Source organism: Lutra lutra, chromosome 2 (genome assembly GCF_902655055.1).
Source record: "Lutra lutra chromosome 2, mLutLut1.2, whole genome shotgun sequence".
NCBI classification, from domain to species: domain Eukaryota; kingdom Metazoa; phylum Chordata; class Mammalia; order Carnivora; family Mustelidae; genus Lutra; species Lutra lutra.
The window spans coordinates 103,951,258-103,972,256 of record NC_062279.1 but is presented as its reverse complement, the minus strand read 5'-3'; the positions used below and the strand labels follow the sequence as shown (position 1 = coordinate 103,972,256).

At 34.8% G+C, this 20,999-nt stretch overlaps 1 protein-coding gene across 6 annotated transcripts in view; it reads left to right on the top strand.

Moving 5' to 3' along the window:
* Positions 1 to 20,999, top strand: part of CENPE (centromere protein E) — a 77,685-nt gene that overhangs the window by 7,117 nt on the left and 49,569 nt on the right. For 5 of the 6 annotated variants that reach the window (XM_047718121.1, XM_047718118.1, XM_047718123.1 and 2 more), the window contains exons 9-21: positions 2,266 to 2,317; positions 4,318 to 4,405; positions 4,740 to 4,869; positions 6,254 to 6,373; positions 7,368 to 7,526; positions 10,448 to 10,592; positions 11,233 to 11,321; positions 11,979 to 12,146; positions 16,344 to 16,418; positions 16,639 to 16,758; positions 18,925 to 19,047; positions 19,131 to 19,296; positions 19,691 to 19,845. In XM_047718121.1, coding sequence (XP_047574077.1) covers positions 2,266 to 2,317; positions 4,318 to 4,405; positions 4,740 to 4,869; positions 6,254 to 6,373; positions 7,368 to 7,526; positions 10,448 to 10,592; positions 11,233 to 11,321; positions 11,979 to 12,146; positions 16,344 to 16,418; positions 16,639 to 16,758; positions 18,925 to 19,047; positions 19,131 to 19,296; positions 19,691 to 19,845 — 1,590 coding nt within the window. The remainder of the gene's footprint in view (positions 1 to 2,265; positions 2,318 to 4,317; positions 4,406 to 4,739; positions 4,870 to 6,253; positions 6,374 to 7,367; positions 7,527 to 10,447; positions 10,593 to 11,232; positions 11,322 to 11,978; positions 12,147 to 16,343; positions 16,419 to 16,638; positions 16,759 to 18,924; positions 19,048 to 19,130; positions 19,297 to 19,690; positions 19,846 to 20,999) is intronic. The other variant, XM_047718119.1, reaches the window with a different exon arrangement.

Here is a 20,999-nt window from a genome sequence, read left to right as displayed (position 1 = left end):
AAAAACATAGGAGTATTGTGCTGTGGCCTTCTTACTTCTGTTTGCCCTCAGACATCATTGCTATGTTGATGATAGTCAAATATTTATTTAGAGTTTCTGAGTTCTAATTCATGACTGTAAAGATGATTATATTGTGTGTCCCACTGTTGTTTCAAACTTCAGGGTGTCTAAAACAAAATTAATTTCTTCCTATAGTAATGAGTATTCCTGTTTTCTAGTAGTACCAGTGTTACCCTGGTCACCTAGGTCAGACCCAAGTCAATTCTGACTCATCTTTTTCTGCCTTCCCCTTTTGTCCAGGTATTGACGTTTCTTATTCAATATTCCAATGGGTGTCATACTCATTTAGGCTCTCATCCCTTGAATTAGTGTATCATTCTCCTAGACCTGGCCTCAAGACTCTGGTTTTCCTTTCTGCAATCTGTTTGCAGATTTCTAATTTTTCTAATATTACTATGTACTGCCCATGTTGTTTCGCCACTCTTAACTAACATACCTTCACTTCCTTCTACTCCTCGTGAGCTCCTCTCTTATGGATACATTGGGCCTCCTGGTGTCTTTGAACAGCGATACTGGTTCCCATCTTTATTCCTTAATTTATGCTGCCTTTCTCACCATTTTGCCCCTTTATTATGGTTCTAGGTCTTCTGTAATATAGATACTATACAAGAAAGATTACACTTTGAGCATTTTAGAGAAAGTAGTGTCTAGATAGGACATAATTAAAGCAGGAGTACATAATTACTGTCCATCCCTGAAAGTGTCCACAGAGAGAGAGAATTTAAATCTCTGACTTTGTTTTAATGCATTAAGAATATTTGCCGAAACTTCATCATGTTCTGTACATAGTACAGCTCCAAGATTCAAAGAATAAAGAAGATATCCCTCCACCACTTACATCTCCATGACAACCTCCCTAGCCCAGGCCTCTCACTGAGATTCCTGCAGGAGCCTCCTCACTGGACTCCCTCCTTCCACTCTTGCCCCTCTCCAGTCCTCCACCCAGGGACAACAGGCAATTCTTCAGAAAGTTAAATGAGGAGATGTCTGTCACTCTCGTACTAAGACCTTTCCTGTCATATTTAGAAAATCCAGAGTTCTTACTCTTCCTTACAGTACCCTCCACAGTCTGACCCCTACCTATTTCTCTTACCTTATATTGTCCCATCTCTCCTTCACCATGCTGCTCTTGTATTTTTTTGAATACACCCAACTCATTACTGCTTTATGACTGAGTGTACTAGCTATTCATTCTATCTAGAGTATGGTTCCCTTGGTCTTTGCTTGGCTGGCCCTCTCTTCTCTGTCATTCCAGATCCTAGCTTAATGTGAGGCCTTCCCTAACGCCTGGTCCAAAAAACCTGCTCTGTACTTTCCTCTTCCCTCTTCCAGCACTCTTTTTAAATTATCTCTATTACATTTACCATGATGTGTTTTTTATCTGTCTTTTTCTCATTTCTCATGAACATCCTCCTCTCCCCATCCTGCCTCATGTGGAATAAAAGTTCTGTGAGAACAGAGAACTTATTTGTCTGGTTCATTACCATATCCCCACCACCTAACACATGACAAGCAGTCACTTTTTTGTCAATAATATTTGTGAAATGAAGAAGAGACCCATGCTTTTAAAGATGCTGCAGTGTAGTCATAGACATAAATGACTAGCTCGGCACAGGAAGTACTAAAGATTAAGTCGTATCTTTAAAGACCACTGGGTACGCTGTTAAAAGAACAGCTCATTCAAGGTGTGAGAGAGGAAGGGTAAAGGTGGCGAAGTTTTACTAAGGAGGTAAAAATCAACTTTGGTCCTGAATAAAGAGTAGGGACAGAATAGAACATTAGAACTGAATAGACAAAGGGAATGGTGAAAGGTAGCTCTTGGAAGTATAGAAATACATGAGGCATTTAAGGCATAGCGAGTAGGTCAGCTAGAATTCTGAGTGAGTAATGGGTAGATTTAAGGCTGGAGCAACACAAGTGCCAGATTGTGAAGAATCATATTCACCGGTAAGGTTTTGAACTTTGTGTGTGAAATGGAGAACCTATTCTGAGAGCATTATGGAAGATATATCATAAAGAAGGAATAAGGTATACAGATGAATTTGACTCAGAAAGGGGAAAGCCTAATTAGCGCGATGAAAGACAAGCATCTAGATGGGGTATGCAAATAGGCTATATGTTAAAATTTGTTCTTCCAGTAGTTGGGTTTTTTTTTAGTTCAAGTTAGACTTAGTTCAAGTTATCTACCTTTCATCTATCTTACAGAATTTGGTTGACCTTGCAGGCAGTGAAAGAGCTGCTCAAACGGGCGCTGAAGGTAATGGAAACTCATAAATGTGTTGTTCTCAATGTCATCTTGTTCTTTTACAGAATTAAAAAAAAAATGCTACTTACACTTTAGAAACTAATAAATCTAATAATTTTGTGATGAAAGTTTTTAACATAAAAAGCAGCTTCTGGGGGCACCTATGTGGCCCAGTCTGTTGGGTGTCCAACTTCAGATTTCAGTTTAGGTCATGATCTCACGGTTGTGACATCAAGCCCTGTATTAGACTCCCACTAGGCATGGAACCTGCTTGAGATTTTCTCTCTTCCTCCCCTTACCCCTCTCATGTTCTCTCTCTCAAAAATTTTAAAAGAAAAAACATTTTTTAAGTCCATTTAAAAGGAGCTTCTGTTTATGGCAAATTATCTATTTTGGGCTTCTATAGCATCAGTTAAAAAACTAAAACCATGCAGTTGATAGGATTGCATAGCTGCAAAGCTTGTGAGAGTGCCATGAAAACCATCTAGATTTTCGTAATTAGTAAGGAAATTCAGAAAGGTGGTGGAGTACAAAGTTAAGATACAGACATTAATAACTCATAATACAAACAACAAGTTGGAACATTTAGTGTACAAAAAGACTCCATCCATTTACAATAATGACTTAAGAGATCTAATACCTAAGTAGAAACTCAACAAAAATTACCCAAGACCAAAATAAAGAACACTTTAAAACAGACCTAAAGGACATAATCAAATACTTAAACAAATGGAAAAGCATACTTAGATGGGAAGTTTCATAATCATGAAGATGTCAAACCTTTCTATGTCAATTTCCTACAGCCTGACACAGAGACTGCTCATCTGAGCATGGCCTACATCCACCAAACCAGTGGATCCTGCAACTAATTGGCCAAACTAATCTAATGGCCCTCTTTGAACAAGAAATACATGCTCATGTTTTAAGCTGGCATGTTACAGCAATGTAATAGCAGTAGCTGAATCATGCCCCTGTGAAATAGCAGGTGTCCAAAATATTTGTTGTAATACTTTCTGCATATGTGGTAGATTGAAATCCTGCATGTCCCTCAATAGGGTGCAGAGTGAATAAATTCTGATACATCCATTCAGTGGAATTTTATGCTATAAAAAAATGAAAAACACCAATGTTTACTGATAGGCTATATTGCCAAGCTTAAAAAAAAAAAAAGCATAAGACAAATTAGCCTATATAATGTGCTACTATTTGTATAAAAAGGAAAAGGAAGAAATAAATGTATGTGAACTTGTATTTGTAAAAATCTCTACAAGAGTAGACTAATAAAAATGGTTTCCTGGTAGGAGGATAGATCTGTTTGGATGGAGCATAAGAGTAGGAGAGAGCTTTTTCAGTGTCCTTTTGGATTTTTGGATATATGAGCCATGTGAGCATTAATTTAAAAATTAGAATTTTGTTGGTAGTGAGCTGATAGGAATTAATTTGATTAGTCTATAGTTGCCTATATTTGGAGGTTTGGAAAAAAAAACAGATTTGAACTGAGGAGTTAGACAGGCTCTCTTCGGAAATGAACTTCTCTTCCCTCTAATTCTTTTTTTTCTTAGCCATTTGTTTCTTTTTGCTCTTTCTCTCAGGTGATAACATTTCTAGTTTACTTAATAGGTTGGAGGAATAGGGAGAGAGCTCCTTTTACTAGAGGTATTAAAAGTGGGTTTGGGGCGCCTGGGTGGCTAAGTGGGTTAAGCCTCCGCCTTCGGCTCAGGTCGTGATCTCAGGGTCCTGGGATCAAGTCCCGCATCAGCCTCTCTGCTTGGCAGGGAGCCTGCTTTCTCCTCTCTCTCTCTGCTTGCCTGTCTACCTACTTGTGCTCTCTCTCTGTCAAATAAATAAATAAAATCTTTTAAAGAAAAGAAAAGTGGGCTCAGATCGAATCCAAAGCAGAGACTACAATCTGACCCTTTAATTTCTAATTTCTTTTATAACTTACTGATATATAAGTTCATCATCTAATACAGAGGTTAACTTTAGATTTCATATTTGCCTAATAAATACAGGTGTGCGACTCAAGGAAGGCTGTAATATAAATAGAAGTTTATTTATTTTGGGACAAGTGATCAAGAAACTTAGTGATGGACAAGTTGGGTAAGTTTATTCCATTGTACATTTACCTATTGTGCTTAAGGTTGAAAATTATAGTACTTTAGTAACACTCAAATAATGTACTGATATCTTCCCTGTATTAAAAACCTTTTGTGATTCTGTGAGCATGGCTAGCTTCTTAGACATATGACTGTAACCTACTAAATTTACTTTTTATCTTAAATATAATTTAGTTAGTAGTTTTAATGTGCCTCGTGTAACCTGTAAAGAATTAATTTTTAAACTATACCTAATTTAAGGTTCTGCATTAAAAACCAATCACATTTGTTGTATAAAAATTTCTATTTTTTTTTTCCCAAACCCTTTTCTCACTAAGTGGTTTCATAAATTATCGAGATAGTAAATTAACACGAATTCTTCAGAATTCCTTGGGAGGAAATGCAAAGACACGTATTATCTGCACAATTACTCCAGTGTCTTTTGATGAAACCCTTTCTACTCTACAGGTGAGTTTGATTTTTATTTCAATATGGGGGGAAATCATGTTTAAGCAGAGAAAATTATGCACTAAAATTAGGCATCTTTTTTTAATTACATAACATACCTGCTGCAATAAAATTGACATATTGCCTACTAAATACTATTCCTTTATTTTCCCAAATTTCAATCATTCATATCCCACCTCCATAATTTTTGCCACATCCAACACTTCTTTATAAAAAAAAACTCACTTTTTCTACTTATTACAGAAGGAAACTTTGTCAGTCCTATGAATGAAAAAGTAGTATCACTTTCAACAAATAGATGAACCAAAAAACACGTGTGTGTGTGTGTGTGTGTGTGTGTGTGTGTGTGTGTATTTATAACAAAGTAATTCTTGAACTCCTGCTAGCTGGTTGTTGCTTATCTTTGCTCTGAGCCTATGGCTTACATTTTCTGTTAAAAAAAAGGGGGGGGGGATGAGAAGTGTCAATAGAACAGCTGTCTCAATCAAGGATTCAGGGTTATTTAGTGGTCACCTTCATGGACCCACTTACAGTTACTTCTGCTACTCACATGCTAAGAAATATTATTCTAAATAGTTATCGAACACTGCATCAAGGTAGTGTCAGAGAAGCAAAGATAGAAAGTATAGTCCCTGACTTCACAATTTATAGCATCAAAATTTATAGTCTTAAAGGGAAGATGAGACCTGTCTTCCAATGTGATTGCCTTGGATTAATTAACTATTAATAAATAGACTAGAGTTCAGAGGAAGGAGAGATAATTTCAAGTGGAAGCAAAGCTTCAGGATAGAGGGGGCAGTTGTGCTGGACTTGAGAGGTGGCTGGGATTCCAGTAAGCCAGTGTTTGTAGGCTCTCTGTTGGCATGCATCCATCTTCAAGATATTTCCTTCACTCTTCTGAGGACTAGCAGCCAAGGTAAGTTACAAGAACATAGACTAATCTCCATGTTCAAAAGTATTAAGCCACCAAGGAAGAGTATTGATCTTTCTTTATAAAACTTAATTATAAGAAACCTAAATATTATTAATTATGTTAATTTTTTTTTTTTTTTAATGTTTCTGCTGAAGACCTTTTGGCTTACAAATTTCAAATAGGTGGCTGCTATTTGACTTCTGAGGCCCTCTTTTTTTTTTTTTTTTTTTTAAAGATTTTATTTATTTATTTGTCAGAGAGAGAGAGAGAGCACAGGCAGACAGAGTGGCAGGCAGAAGCAGAGGGAGAAGCAGGCTCCCCACAGAACAAGGAGCCCGATGTGGGACTCGATCCCAGGACGCTGGGATCATGACCTGAGCCGAAGGCAGCGGCTTAACCAACTGAGCCACCCAGGCGTCCCAATTATGTTAATTTTTTATTTGAACACTTAACACTTGTATCTTTCCCCAGTTTGCCAGCACTGCCAAATATATGAAGAATACTCCTTATGTTAATGAGGTATCAAGTGATGAAGCTCTCCTGAAAAGATATAGAAAAGAAATAATGGATCTTAAGAAACAGTTAGAGGAGGTATGTATGAACCATGTATTTCAGTAAAGATCAGGGACAGATTGAGAACTAAGATCTGCCCGCATGCCCAGAGATTCTTAATTCATCAGTATCCGAGGTCTGTAACCTCAATTTAAAACATCTTTGAAGGACAGAGAAATCAACTCATAAAAATTTTGGTTTAATTTATTATAAACTGAAAACTTAGATTTCTTGAAATTATTTTAGATTTTGTTTTTCATTTCCAAAGGGCAAAATTTGAGATTTTCAAATGAGTCAAGTAGAAACATTCTTTCTAAATTGTCACAAATACATAGGGAATTAGGTTAAAAAGAAAGACCATGTATAGTTACTTAAAACCTTATTTTTTGTATTTTCACAGTATCTTGAATTCTGACCTTAAGATAAAGTCTAATAAAGTAGCATAATCAGTTGTCATTGTAATTTGTTTGTTTTAACCATTGTGGTTTTATATTTCATAAAAACCTTGTATTTTAGTTATCTTTTTTTAAAGTAAGTTAAAATTTTAAAAAAGTAAAATACAGTGAGCTAAAATATCAAATGGAAGTCTTATGAAAACATCTGTTCTTTTGCCATAGGTATTTAAGTCTCTGCTTTTATGATTTTTCTGCCTATTATTTATATATTTATAGGCAGTTAATAGAATGGCTTTAACAGCCTTGCTATAATCTTATATATAGTATCTAGAATACACAGGAAGAAATGTGTATTTTACTTTATTATAGGTTTGAGAAATTACTGATTATGGTAACTGCCATAGTAGTAGTATTTTGTAGGTAGGGTATATTTCATTTCAATAAAACCCGATGCAGGGCTCGATCTTACAACACTGAGATCATGACCTTAACTCAAATTAAGAGTCAGACACTTAACTGACTGAGCCACCCAAGAGCTCCCACATACAAATTTAATATTCTATTCTTTTAAGTTACTTTCAAGATTTTAAAATCTAGCTACATTTATTACTAACATAACTTAATATTACATTCTATAGGTTTCTTTAGAGACTCGGGCCCAGGCAATGGAAAAAGACCAGTTGGCCCAACTTCTAGAAGAAAAGGATTTGCTTCAAAAAGTACAGATTGAGAAAATTCAGAACTTAACACGGATGCTGGTAACCTCTTCTTCCCTCACATCACAACAGGAATTAAAGGTAAAACTTAAAAGATGACAACTCAGACTTGTTATACAAAGACTAGGATTGGTATTCCTGTATGTTTATTACATAGTTACACATTTCTTATCCTTTGATATAGTATATTCAGAAAACCCGGAACATTTTGTGTGTTAGCCTATTCATCAGCAAAACCTAAGAAGTTCATTAAATATACTGATCTCTGATCCCTTCTCTAGAGATCCTAATTCAAGAAATCTGAAATACTGACAAGGAATCTATGTAAATATGCTTCTTAAGAAATTTTAATGAAGTTGATCAGGTAATTAAGAACCATCCCTATCTAGGTTGAATGATAATATTTTCTATTTAAAGAAACAGAAATATTAATCTCAGGAAAATTGATCTAGAATATAGATCAATATAGTGATCACAATTCTGACTTCTAGTATATGTACTTTTTGTTTTTACTAGAGCTGGGGGTATTTTCAGTCCAGTAGGCATTTTTTGACTGATGGTATCATGATTAAAAGGACGGCCTCTGGAGCTTGACTGCCTAGATTTGAATCCTGGTGCTGTCAATTCCTAATTCTTTACCTTAGGCAATTTCTTAAATCCACTTTGCTACAGTTTCTTTATCTATGAGATAGCTTGATTCCCAACTCCTAGGATTGTTATGAGAATTAGGTGAAATAATACACAGAATGTGCTCAACACTACATTTTCCAAATCCTCGATAAATGAATGGTCTAAAGATAATTATTAATAGTATTAATAGACATTATATTCAAGTCACCATACTAAGTATAAAGAAGACATTCCAAGAGCTATTTGTTGACTAAGTGATGAATAAGAAGCAGCCCAGTGGAACATACAGGGAAGAATATTTCAGGAAGAGATCCACATGTAAAAAAGCTTGGAGTCATAAAAACAACATAATGTATCCCTTAGACTTAAAATGTTTTGGTGGCAGGAGCATTTTAAATCATAATGAAGGATTTGAACATTGCATTATGCTCAGGGCAAGGAAACATCTTGCAGGTAACAGGATCACAGTTGTATTTCAGGAAGGTATGGCAGCTTATGTGCATCAGATTGGTTGGGGCTCTACAAGAACTGTGATTCTGGAGATGGAAAAAAAATGGGTAAATTAGAGACCTATGTGGGAGGTAGACTCAACAGGACTTCGTGATTATTTATATGTGCGGGGCAGAGAGAGAGAGAACAGTATCCAGAATGATTTGCAAACATTGCTGGGTAGCTGGTAGCAGTAGTCATTGTTAAGGAACACCGAATGAAGAGCAGCGCATCTCTCTGGGTTTTGTTTGGGATATCTCCAGTTTAAGATTTCAGACAATGAAAGATGTGAGATAGAGATATCAATTTGGACATTAGCTACTGCAGATCTAAGTCAAGTCCTGGGAATGGATGGGCTAGTTCTGAGAGCATGTTAGGAATGAAAAGAAGACCATATCCCAGAACAACTTTTAGATAAAGGTAGAAGAATCCCGAAGGGAGCCAGGATTCACTCTAGAGTTAAAAAGGAAACCGGGTGAATTGTGGTCACTAAGGGAAGAGAATATTTCAGAGAGGTAGTGGTCAGCGGTGTCCCATTTTACTGAGAAGTTAATTAAGATGAATATAGACAATTTTTTGGATTTGGAAACAAAAACTCATTTACAAAGCAATTTGAGTTATGTAGTAGGAGCGAAACCCACCTTACAGAGGGTTGAGATGACCCCAAGGGATGAGATCGTGAACACAGTAGAGGGGACTGATCTCAGAAAAAAAGGATCATTTATAGATCAGCTCACCTATAAAAAGGATGTAGTAATAGGATAGTTAGAAAGATCACGTAAGAGGAGATAGTACTTATATTTCACAGAGGCTCAGGAGAAGAATGGTAGCTGTGCAATATGGAAAAACACAAGCAGAGGAGGAGAAACCAGCAAAGCCAAATGAGTGGTGAGAAGTGGTGAGGACAGCTAGCTGGGTGGGATTAGCACCAGGAGACAGAGGTGTTCCTGAAAGGATGCGGAAGGAGTAGACAGATGATGAAGAAAGAGCACAAAAGAGAATCAAAAAGAAACTTGTAGCCAGAGAGAAGTAAGGAGTGAAGAGTTTGTTTTTTAAAAACCAAAAGTAGGGGCGCCTGGGTGGCTTAGTGAATTAAGTCTCTGCCTTCGGCTCAGGTCATGATCTCAGGGTCCTGGGGTCGAGTATCAGGCTCTCTGCTCAGCGGGGAGCCTGCTTCCCCCTCTCTCTCTGCCTGCCTCTCTGCCTACTTGTGATCTCTCTCTCTCTCTGTCAAATAAATAAATAAAATCTTTAAAAAACAACAACAGCAACAACAAAAGCAAACCAACTAGAGCATTCATTCATCAGGCTGTTAGGAGGGAGTTGGTGAGGATAACAGATGAATAGATAACCCAGGGAGCAAGGTCCCCAGGGAGAAAGAACAATGAGGTTAGGAGCGCTGAAGGAGGTATTAGTTTTACTTAATTGGAAGAGAACTGGCATTGTGAAGGCTGTGTGGATATTGACTCACTGAAGAAAGTTCAAGTAGACTATCTGTCTGTCCCTTCCCAGTTAGAGCTGGCCACCCCAAAGTGCTTTTGGTAGCTGTGGTGTGGTGGCAGCAGCTTCCCTGCTAGAGAACACTGGATTACTTGGAAAGTTGTAAGCCTATTCCTTTCCATTAAGTCCCAGAAAAGTTTGTAGGGAAACTTTCAAATAAAACATGAATTTTAAATAATAGTTTCATCAAATATTTTATGGGGTTAAAAACTGATTTTAAAGTTCTTAGGACATCCTTAGACTGGTATGTTATTAAAGTAGGCTTAGAAAGAATTCTACCAAGTCCATGGTTTCCAAAAAATGTAAACTAATTCCCTCATTTCATGATATTTGAGCCCAGATCTGTGTGAGGTAATTTTGATTTTTTTTTTTTTCCTCTTTAGGCTAAAAGAAAACGAAGAGTCACTTGGTGCCTTGGTAAAATTAACAAAATGAAAGACTCAAATTATATAAATGAATTTAATATGTCAACAAATGTAACAAAAACACGTAAGGCGGCTGTAAACATAGTGGGGGAAATTGATGAATGTGAGTGCTTTTTCAGCTGTTTTTAATTACAAAAGCATCCTTTTAAAGAACTACATTATTTACAACTCAGTTAATGTGATAAACACATTTAATAAATGTATGCATTTTAGATGCAATCACAATGGAGGTAATGATAAATAATAGTGATTTCAAGAAAGTGAACATTCTATATTATTTTCACACTCTTCAGAATGATACACTTTAGTTGAAACGTGAGACATTTTGTTGCTGGTTCTAATCATTATCCAATTAAATTAGTATCCATATAACATCTGCCTTAAACTTTGTTTAATCTTGAAAGGGTAACATTACACAGGCGTGTTTCAAAATAATGTCTCCAACATCAGCAGTATTTTTAAAGGGCATTTTAAAATCTATTTATAAGGATCAAATCTCAGAGTTAGTATTTGTCCCTGTTACCTATATTTTATCAAGGATCGAATATTTTATTACTAATTCTAACCAGGGATCTTAGTTCATATAATAATATAAATGATCATATATGTTAATGTATTCTTGGCATTCATACTGTGAGCACATTAGCTAATTGGAGCTTAGTATTACCCCTGATCAGATTTTTTTCTTAGTCTTTGACTTTTAAGAATCTTTATGGATAAATTTCTTTTTCTCCTAATTCTAGCTTTCTGCTCAGAGTCTGATATTTTCAGTAATACTTTTGATACATTAAATGAGACAGAGTGGAATCCAGCAACAAAGCTACTAAGTCAGGTAACTTAAATGTATTTTATAAAACATTATCCTCTTACTCTTTAAAATTCACTTTTTGTTCATGTTTACATTGTTGTAGCACCACATTGCTAGCTCTGACTTAATTTCAGTAACAGTTTTGGTTCTAATTACTCATTATACTCCTAGTTGATAACTGGCATGTAGAGGAAACTAAAAATTTTGTAATGCAGGTGTATGGTAATAAGTAAACCTTTGCATCTAGTTCTTTCCCAGCAGATCTTGGTATCTATGATTTTTTTTTTTTAGTTTCTCTTTTTCTTTAGACAATCCCCTAAGGGTTTTATAAAGTGTCAAAATTCTCAGGTATACAGTAGAATGACACAGCAGGGAGGGGGTAATATTGCCAAATCATACTGAAAAATAAAAGTGGTTTCATCAAAATTTTAGGGAATACTACAGTGAATACTTCAGTAGGTATATAGAGTCCATATTGACTTTCTAGACTACTAATGTCCAAAGAAGTACAGTATAGTTTTATAAATGTATTTGTTAAGAAAATTTCATTTTAGTTTTAGAATAAAATTGCAGTGATTCTTGGGAATTATTATTATCATTACTTAACCATTGTATTAGTTAAAATTAGGTGTTATGGTTAAAGTTAGGTGTTACAGTTAAATCTGGTTTTGGTTACAACAGGAAAACTTAGAAAGTGAGCTGAATTCACTTCGTGCCAACTATGATAATCTGGTATTGGACTATGAACAACTAAGACGAGAAAATGAAGAAATGGAATTGAAATTAAAAGAAAAGAATGATTTGGATGAATTTGAGGCCCTTGAAAGAAAAACAGAGAAAGATCAGGAGGTAAGAGATATGGAAACATGAAACTAAAACAATACTCTTAAAAGAAGTATCATTCTCTTAAAGATATTTATTTCTATGCATGATGTATGGAAAATCCAACTATTTTCTATGTGTACACACAATATAGAGAATTTAAGAAGTAATTCATTTATATTATTTTTAAAATATTTAAATCATTTGTTTCACATATGAATTATTTTGCTCAAATGTTAATGTGTTGAGCACACCAGAAATACTGTCTAGAATATAACCATTTCCTGCTGAGACCAATATGAATTTTACTATCTGGCTGAATGTTTTATGCATGGATACTCTGTGTTAATGGATTTCATTTTCTTTAAAAGTATATTCCCGGGGCGCCTGGGTGGCTCAGTGGGTTAAAGCCTCTGCCTTCGGTTCGGGTCATGATCTCAGGGTCCTGGGATCGAGCCCCGCTTCGGGCTCTCTGCTCAGCAGGGAACCTGCTTCCTCCTCTCTCTCTGCCTGCCTCTGCCTACTTGTAATCTCTGTCTGTCAAATAAATAAATAAAATCTTTAAAAAAAAAATTATTTAAAAAAAAGCATATTCCCAAATATTTAGAACATTATTAGAATAGCTGGTAAAGCTGATTTTGATCATGTCTTTTTCCATATCAGAGAGTTATGAAAATTAGTGTAACTAATACTAAATACTAGTAATGAAATTTTTAGAAATGAAACAGATCACTTAAATTTTCTAAATATATAATATTAAGCTACATGTTAAGAGAACCTAATCCAGAAACACTCAGACTTCAGACACTTAGAAATTGCCCAAGAAATTCAAGAGATTTCTTAAGAGCAGACTGTCCTTAACCTAAAGGTCACAGACATTATAAAATTACTCTGCAGAATTTTTAAATGCTTATTCATTACTCTGGAACAAGAATCTATAGCCATTATCAGATGATGAAGCAATCTTTGGCTCCCTCTACCCCTCAAAATAAGAGCCAGTGTTCTGGTGTAGTTAAAATATGAGTTAATTTGCAGCTACTTCTGAGATTTCTGTGAGGATAGCCCAAAGGGCCACAATGTTTTTACCTCGGTATTGTTTCATTTCTTACCCTCTTTTTTTTTTTTTAAATAAGGAAAAAAGAAGTCAGTGCCAAAAGTATTATTTCCATTCTACCTACAAATTAAAGTTAATCCTGGGACGCCTGGGTGGCTCAGTTGGTTAAGCATCTGCCTTCGGCTTAGGTCATGATCCCAGAGTCCTGGGATCAAGTCCCACATCAGGCTCCTTGCTCAGCAGGGAGCCTGCTTCTCATTCTGCCTGTTCTGCCTGCAGCTCTCTGTGCTCCTGCTCTCTCTCTCTCTCTCTCTCTCTCTCTCTGACAAATAAATAAATAAATAATCTTTTTAAAAAAATAAAATAAAGTTAATCCTGCATTTCATGAGTATGTATCCTAAGATGCAAAGTCTATATGTTCTCCACAGAGTTTCATTTAATTTGTTTTAAAATTTGCATGTTAACAAAATACAAAATGTTGTATATTGACCTGTAGACTTCAGTCAATAAAAATGGAGTTTTTCAAGGAAGTGGGTGATCTAGTGTCATGGTTAAGAGCATGGTCTCTGGAGCCAAACTTGCTTCTGAATAGGATACAACGCCTTGAGCGAGTCCCAGAATCTCTCAGGACTTACTTCCTTTTTCTCTCCACCCTGGAGGTTGAACCAGGTGCTTGCCAAGGCCCTTTCTAACTCCAAATTTCATCTAATTGTATCTTACTTATTAGAAATAATATGTCATAAAATTAACTTTGGCCAAAGTATAGCAATAATTTCTCTAAGTTTTTTACATGATTTATATGTCAATTAATAATAAAACTGAAGCTCATAGAGTATATGACTTGACTCACATCCTGATTTTTTTTCCTTTTATCCACAGTCAAGGGGGAAAATAATCCTATTCTTTTCATCTTCACTTGGACACAACTAAAATTCTAGGTTCTATATGGTAACCTAAAATATTAAGTAATATAAACTTACTCTTTTGAAAGGTAGTTCTATTCTATTTTAAACTAAAAATACAAGTCTGTGTATGCAGTAAAATATGTTCCCAAACCTCCATTTTGGGGAAAAGCTTAGCCAAAAGAAGTAAAAAATCAAATTATGGCCTTGGGACATGTGGTCATTGCCCTGGTTTGCCCTAATGGTCTTATAAATCACCAGAGCCCTATATCATTTTCAAATGGGCATATAGGAATACAGTATGTTTAATAATTTTTACAAGGAGGGGTAAACAAAGTCAAGTATTATCAAGCTCAGGGAACAAAGGAATTTCCAACCCTCTACCTGATTTAACTTGCTTAATTTTAGAATTTTAACAACTTGGAGGTTTTTGTCTTGAGGTATTAAATATTTTTTTTAATCTGCTGAACACTACAGTTGAAATCTGTAATTTTTTTTTTATATAGCCACCAACTAACTTTTAATCATATCATATATTTTCTCTTTATGCTTAGCATCCTAAATAATAACTCATTCAGAAGTTGTTGTCCAGGCTTTACAAAAGTTCATCTTTAGATTTAGATTAATGAGAACTAGTACTTAAAGTGCTATTTTAAATGAGAAGTGAGATAAGTTTTCTTTCTAGATGTTTATTTTCTAAAATAAAAGAGTAATTTTGTAGTTCTTCCTTATTGGTAAATGTGATTTTGTTGCACAGAATTTAGAAACAAGGAAAAAAAGATAAAAGATGGAGTTATTTTAAATTATAGCCAACACAAATGTCTAAAATTTTGCGGAACGGTTGATAGCCACTAACCACATGTGACGATTGAGTACTTAAAGTGTGGCTGGTCTGAACTGACTTAAAAATATGAAAAAAAGAGAGTGTAAACTATTTGGTTTTTTATATTGATTACATGAATAAGTAGTAATATTTTGGATATATTAGGTTCAAATATATTTTTTAAATTAGTTCTATTTTTTTAATGCAGCCAGTAGGAAATTTTCAATGACTCACATAATATTTCTGGATGATGCTGACCTACAATAGGAATGTCAACACTAGTCTGAATCTAAAACTAGTTAGAACTGAATTAAGCATTCAGAAAATATTACTTTAAAAAGATGCTACTTTCATAAATCCCTTACATTCTACAAGAATTTGCCTTTACTTTTTTCTTCTTTTTTAATCTTATTTTATTTAAATTCAGTTAATTAGCATGTAGTATATCATTAGTTTCAGAGGTAGAGTTCAGTGATTCATCAGTTGCATGTAACACCCAGTGCTCATTACATCATGTGCCCTCCATAATGCCCATCATTCTGTCACCCCATCCCCCACCCACCTTGCCTTTACTTTTTCAGAACTCATCGAATTATGAAGATTTCATAATTCTAAGAGAAAGTATGTTTATCTATGATAAGTTGTCATTTATGTGTTTTGACACAAAAAAATGTAGTATTCAAATATTTAATGCTCCAGATATTTGATGGAAAGGAAACTTTAATAGAAATATATGTATCTTTAGGTATTCTTTATACTTTTAGACAGCTGAAAAATATAAAGCAATAACATCATCTTTCTAATATTTTCTGTGGAATGAACCAACAAGGTAATAACTGATAATCTTATACATATCTCTGTACTTTAGTGAACAGTGATATTATTTTAAAAGCACCACAGGAAACTACCCTAATCCAAACCTAAATTCTAAAACATAAATCCTTAAAAAGTATGCCAGTATAAAGCTAAATGGCTAATTTGTGGGAAGAAAACAAAAAATCTTGTAGAATGAATACATTTCTGCACTTAACTTCCCCAAAACAAAAATTTATTAAGAGTTTTAAAGTTTGATTACCAGTATATCTCCTCCAAGGGATGCATACTAATTTGCTTTTGACATTTTTATAGCATTATTAACAGACAGCATAACTGTTACTTGGGTCATGCTGAGGTTTTTTTCTTGTTTGCTTGTTTTACGAGGTTTGGGGATATTTTTGTTTGACTTATTGGGTTTCTGTTTGTTTTGTATCTTCAAATAATGAGGTGCTCTGTAACAGTAGCTTGAACAATTGATCTCTCAATCCCTTTTTACTGTTTTGGTGATTCTGAAGCAGTGAATAAATGCTATCTTTTGGGGGGAGTTTCTTTTTTTCTTCTTCTTTTTTTTTTTTTTTTGCTTTATTAACTATTGGTTTGCTCTGTTGCCTGTTCACATGCTCTTACAGATGCAACTAATTCATGAAATTTCCAACTTAAAGAATTTAGTTAAGCATGCAGAAGTGTATAATCAAGATCTTGAGGTGAGCATTTATGTTGATATTTCTATTATAAAGAACTAGAACTATAAAATGTACATCATACATAATTATTTCAGAAAATAAAAGGAACATCTTGTTTTTTAAATATCAACTTTTTAAATTTTACTAACAGTTTAAACTATTAAACATAAGTTCTTTTTAATCTCCTAAGATTTAAATCCAATAAAATATGTTTCACTTTATTTTTGTTTCACACTTATAGAATGAACTAAGCTCAAAAGTAGAGCTGCTTAGAGAAAAGGAAGACCAAATTAAGAAGCTACAGAAATACATAGACTCTCAGAAGTCAGAAGATGTGAAAATGGACTTGTCGTACTCATCGGTAAGAATTAGGTTTATTTTGTTGTTTAATCATGTAGGCATTTGTAGTACACCATCATCATTGTTATAGCAAATGCTTGTATTGAACTTACTGTGTGCCAGATGTAATTTTTTTACATATAGTATTTTATTTAATCTTGTCAATGACTCTATGAAAGAGGGACTGTTAGTATCATTGCTGTTTTATGGGTAAAGAATCATTCGTACAGAGTTGAGGATATCATTCTTTGAATACTAGTAAGTCAAGGATGAGTTTCCATTAAAAATCAGTCACTCAGGGGCACCTGGGTGGCTCAGTGGGTTGAAGCCTCTGCCTTCGGCTCGGGTCATGATCCCAGGGTCCTGGGATCGAGTCCCACATCGGGCTCTCTGCTTAGTGGGGAGCCTGCTTCCCTCTCTCTCTCTCTGCCTGTCTCTCTGCCTACTTGTGATTTCTGTCTGTCAAATAAATAAACAAAATCTTTAAAAAAAAAAAAAAGTAATCAAATTTTTTTATTTTTTTAATTGTTTTATATAAATGCGTGCAGAAGTATGTAGTCAGTATATTCAGGTGAACACTTGTATTGGTATTGATAATTAACTAGAACTGTATATATGGCATGTAACTGAGCATGATTTTATAAATTTTATTAATATTAATGCGTTCTTATAATTTAAATAACTATTTTAACAGTTTGGTATTTTTCAGAAACTGTAGCTCTAGATGATTTTAGTTGGTATCAGATACGTCATTGGGGCGCCTGGGTGGCTCAGTTGGTTAAATGACTGCCTTCAGGCTCAGGTCATAATCCCAGGGTCCTGAAATCAAGCCCCCGAATTAGGCTCCCTGCTCAGCAGGGGGCCTGTTTCTCCCTGCCTCTGCTGCTTTCCTGTTCTCTCTCTGTCAAATAAAATAAAATCTTAAAAAAAAAAAAAAAAAAAGATATGACATTAAGGGTCTCCTGGGTGGCTCAGTAGGTTAAGGGTCTGCCTTCCGCTCAGGTCATGATCCCGGAGTCCCAGGATCAAGCCACATCAGGCTCAGTAGGGAGTCTGCTTCTCCCTCTGCCCTTCACCCCACAGGTGTGCTCCTTCTCTCAAATAAACAAATAAAATCTTTAAAAAAAATAATAATAATGGCATTAAATAACATTTAATCTCATGGCAAAATTGTTCATTTTTGCTACGTGCTTTCTATTCTATTTGCTTCGATATTCCTGATTACTTCAAGAAGGTATCAGTTTGATTCTAGTTTTTAACACTCTTTTTAAGAAGGCAACAGTTTCTAGCTGAAATTTTGGTTTCTGTCATTCTTTGGTTTCCATTTGAGTTTTTCTGGAGTACTTTTTATTACCTTCTATTAGGACTCTTCAGTTACCTGTTATCAATGACAAACGATCCTTTGTAAAAGTAATCTTACTGTTTTAAGGCACTGGGAAGATAGGCACTTTCCTGTTATCATGGAGTGTCTGTTGATAGAGTGGCAAGCAGAATTGCCCACTTTTTAAAAGTTGTTATTTCTTTCTCTTTATTCATCCAGTTTATTCATTCATTCATTTGTGCATTAATATTCTGCCAAGGATATATGTGGTTGAATTTATGTAAGCTGATTTTCAATTTGTGATTTCATATCCTTAATCTTAACTATGAACTACTCACCTGCTATGTTTTAGAATGACTTAAAACTACACAAGAGGGGTGCCTGGGTGGCTCAGTGGATTAAGCCGCTGCCTTCGGCTCAGGTCATGATCCCAGGTCCTGGGTTCGAGCCCCACATCGGGCTTTCTGCTCAGCAGGGAGCCTGCTTCCTCCTCTCTCTCTGCCTGCCTCTCTGCCTACTTGTGATTTCTCTCTGTCAAATAAATAAATAAAATCTTAAAAAAAAAAAAAAACTACACAAGAAATTTTAACAAGCTAGCTGAACAACAATTGTGTTAACCTTTTTTAAACGATAAGTTTTCTCAGTCTACATAATGCCTCTATAACTTGGAAAAGCATAGTCAGAGTTTTTTAAATATTTTTATTATGGAAAATATTATTTCAGCTTTCATAAATAATGAACTTGATAATTAGCATATTTTCACCATTCTTTATTTATTCAGAATAACGTCTATGTACATGTTCTCTAAAATCTTTTCCAACTCTTACCAAGTTAGATTTCACTAAATTCTTTTTGTCGTGTATATAGGAAATCACTGAAGACCTAAGACAAATGAAACAGACTCTGCTTGATGCTGAAACTGTAGCCCTTGATGCCAAGAAAGAATCAGCCTTTCTTAGAAGTGAAAATCTGGAGCTGAAAGAGAAAATGGTAATTGTTTCCTGTAATATTTATAATAAAGCAGTTGTCACAACCAGTACATTTCTGTGAATTTGCAGTGTTTCTCCTAACAGAAAGAACTTACAAGTACATACAAGCAAATGGAAAATGATATTCAGTTATACCAAAGTCAACTGGAAGCAAAAAAGAAAATGCAAGTTGATCTGGAGAAAGAACTACAATCATCTTTTAATGAAATAACAAAACTCACCTCCCTTGTAGATGGCAAAGTTCCAAAAGGTATTTCATAATTTCAGACTTAATTCTTTGCAGATCTGACTTTGTCTAGAAACCTACCTGAAGGATTTTGTGACTACATTCCAATGATTAGAAATTTTTTATTCTCATCTAATTGTTTTAATAGCCTAATAATGAGTTTCAGTATTATTTGAGATCAGTATTTATAACTGCTTCCCTGAAATTCTGATTCATAAGGGTTTAGGAATTATTTTTCAAATAAATTAGACCTGATTTTCAAAAAGTGGTTGAAGAACTATTAACTGTTCACCTGTTAACCAACATTGACTCTTCCTTTCATAAATTTTATACAGTCTGATTAAATAATCTAACTTTGGATGTAATATAGATTGTCCCAATAACTGCAGTCTATTATAATTTACCCAAAATGTCCTAGATTTGCTCTGTAATTTGGAACTGGAAAGAAAGATTACTGACCTCCAGAAAGAACTGAATAAAGAAGTTGAAGAAAATGAAGCTTTGCATAAGGAAGTTAATTTGCTCTCAGCATTGAAATCTTTACCCTCAGAAGTAGAAATGCTGAGGAAAGAGGTAAACACATTTTTAAGCAAATAACTCTTCTTTTGAAATAAAAACCTTTGTAATAGCACTTTAAATATTTTGCTGTAGTATATCTTAAAATAGCAGTTAAGAGACTGTAAAGATTTGACTCAACTTGTTAGGAATAGAAATGAATGTAGTTCCTCCTCTAATTTCCTTATATTATTAGAAAGCACATTTTCAAAGCCTATTTAACAGTATGCTTAGTGACCTGATCAACGTAACAACCATTTCTACAGTCCTCAAATGTTTCACTTAAATAGAATTCTAGGCAGACCTGGGTGGCTCAGTTGGTTGAGCATCTGACTCTTGATTTCGGCTCAGGTTGTGATCTCGGGGTCGTGGGATCCAGCCCCACAGTAGCAGTCTTCTTATCCCTCTCCCTGTGCTCCTCCCCACTATGTCACTCACTGTCTGAAATAAATTAAAAAAAAAAATTTTTTTTTTAAGCAAGGTTTTATGGGGGCATCTAGCTGCTCAGTTAATAGAGAGTATGAACTCTTGATCTCAGGGTTGTAAGTTCAAGCCCCACATTGGGTGGAGAGATGACTTAAAAATAAAATCTTTGAACAGAATTCTATGGTCCATACTTTTTTCATCTTTTTTTTTGGTACTAATTCTGTCACTATGTTGAATAAAAAAGAGCAATGAGATATAAAGGAGGGAATTGATAAAGTTTAGGGGTAAATCTTGCAGTGTAAATCTTGCAGGCTAGTGAACAGTCCTGTAAACCATCTGCCAAGCTTTCCTTTCTCTTTACCTTCCTAAAAGAAATAAAACTGACAAGTGGTTGAAGACCAAATGGCAAATATCATGCTAAAGAACTCTAGGAACATTAATTAGTCATTCTAAAAACTCTTTAAAGTAGGTGCTGTTTTTTAGCTCAGCAAGTAGTTATGAAGCCAATAGTTGAGCCAAACAGAAGTGTCTCCTATCCTGAGTCCATGATTGAAACAACCCTGCTGTGTTACCCCTGTCCTTAGTCTCTGCTTTAAGTTTATTTCTCTTCTTCCCACCATTTCTACTTTACCATTAACAATGATTGTACTGTTCATAAGCTGGATATGGTTTATTTAAATAATAATTCAAATAAACCTTAATTATTTAAATCATTCAGGGATTACATTTTTAGAAATTGGAGCTGC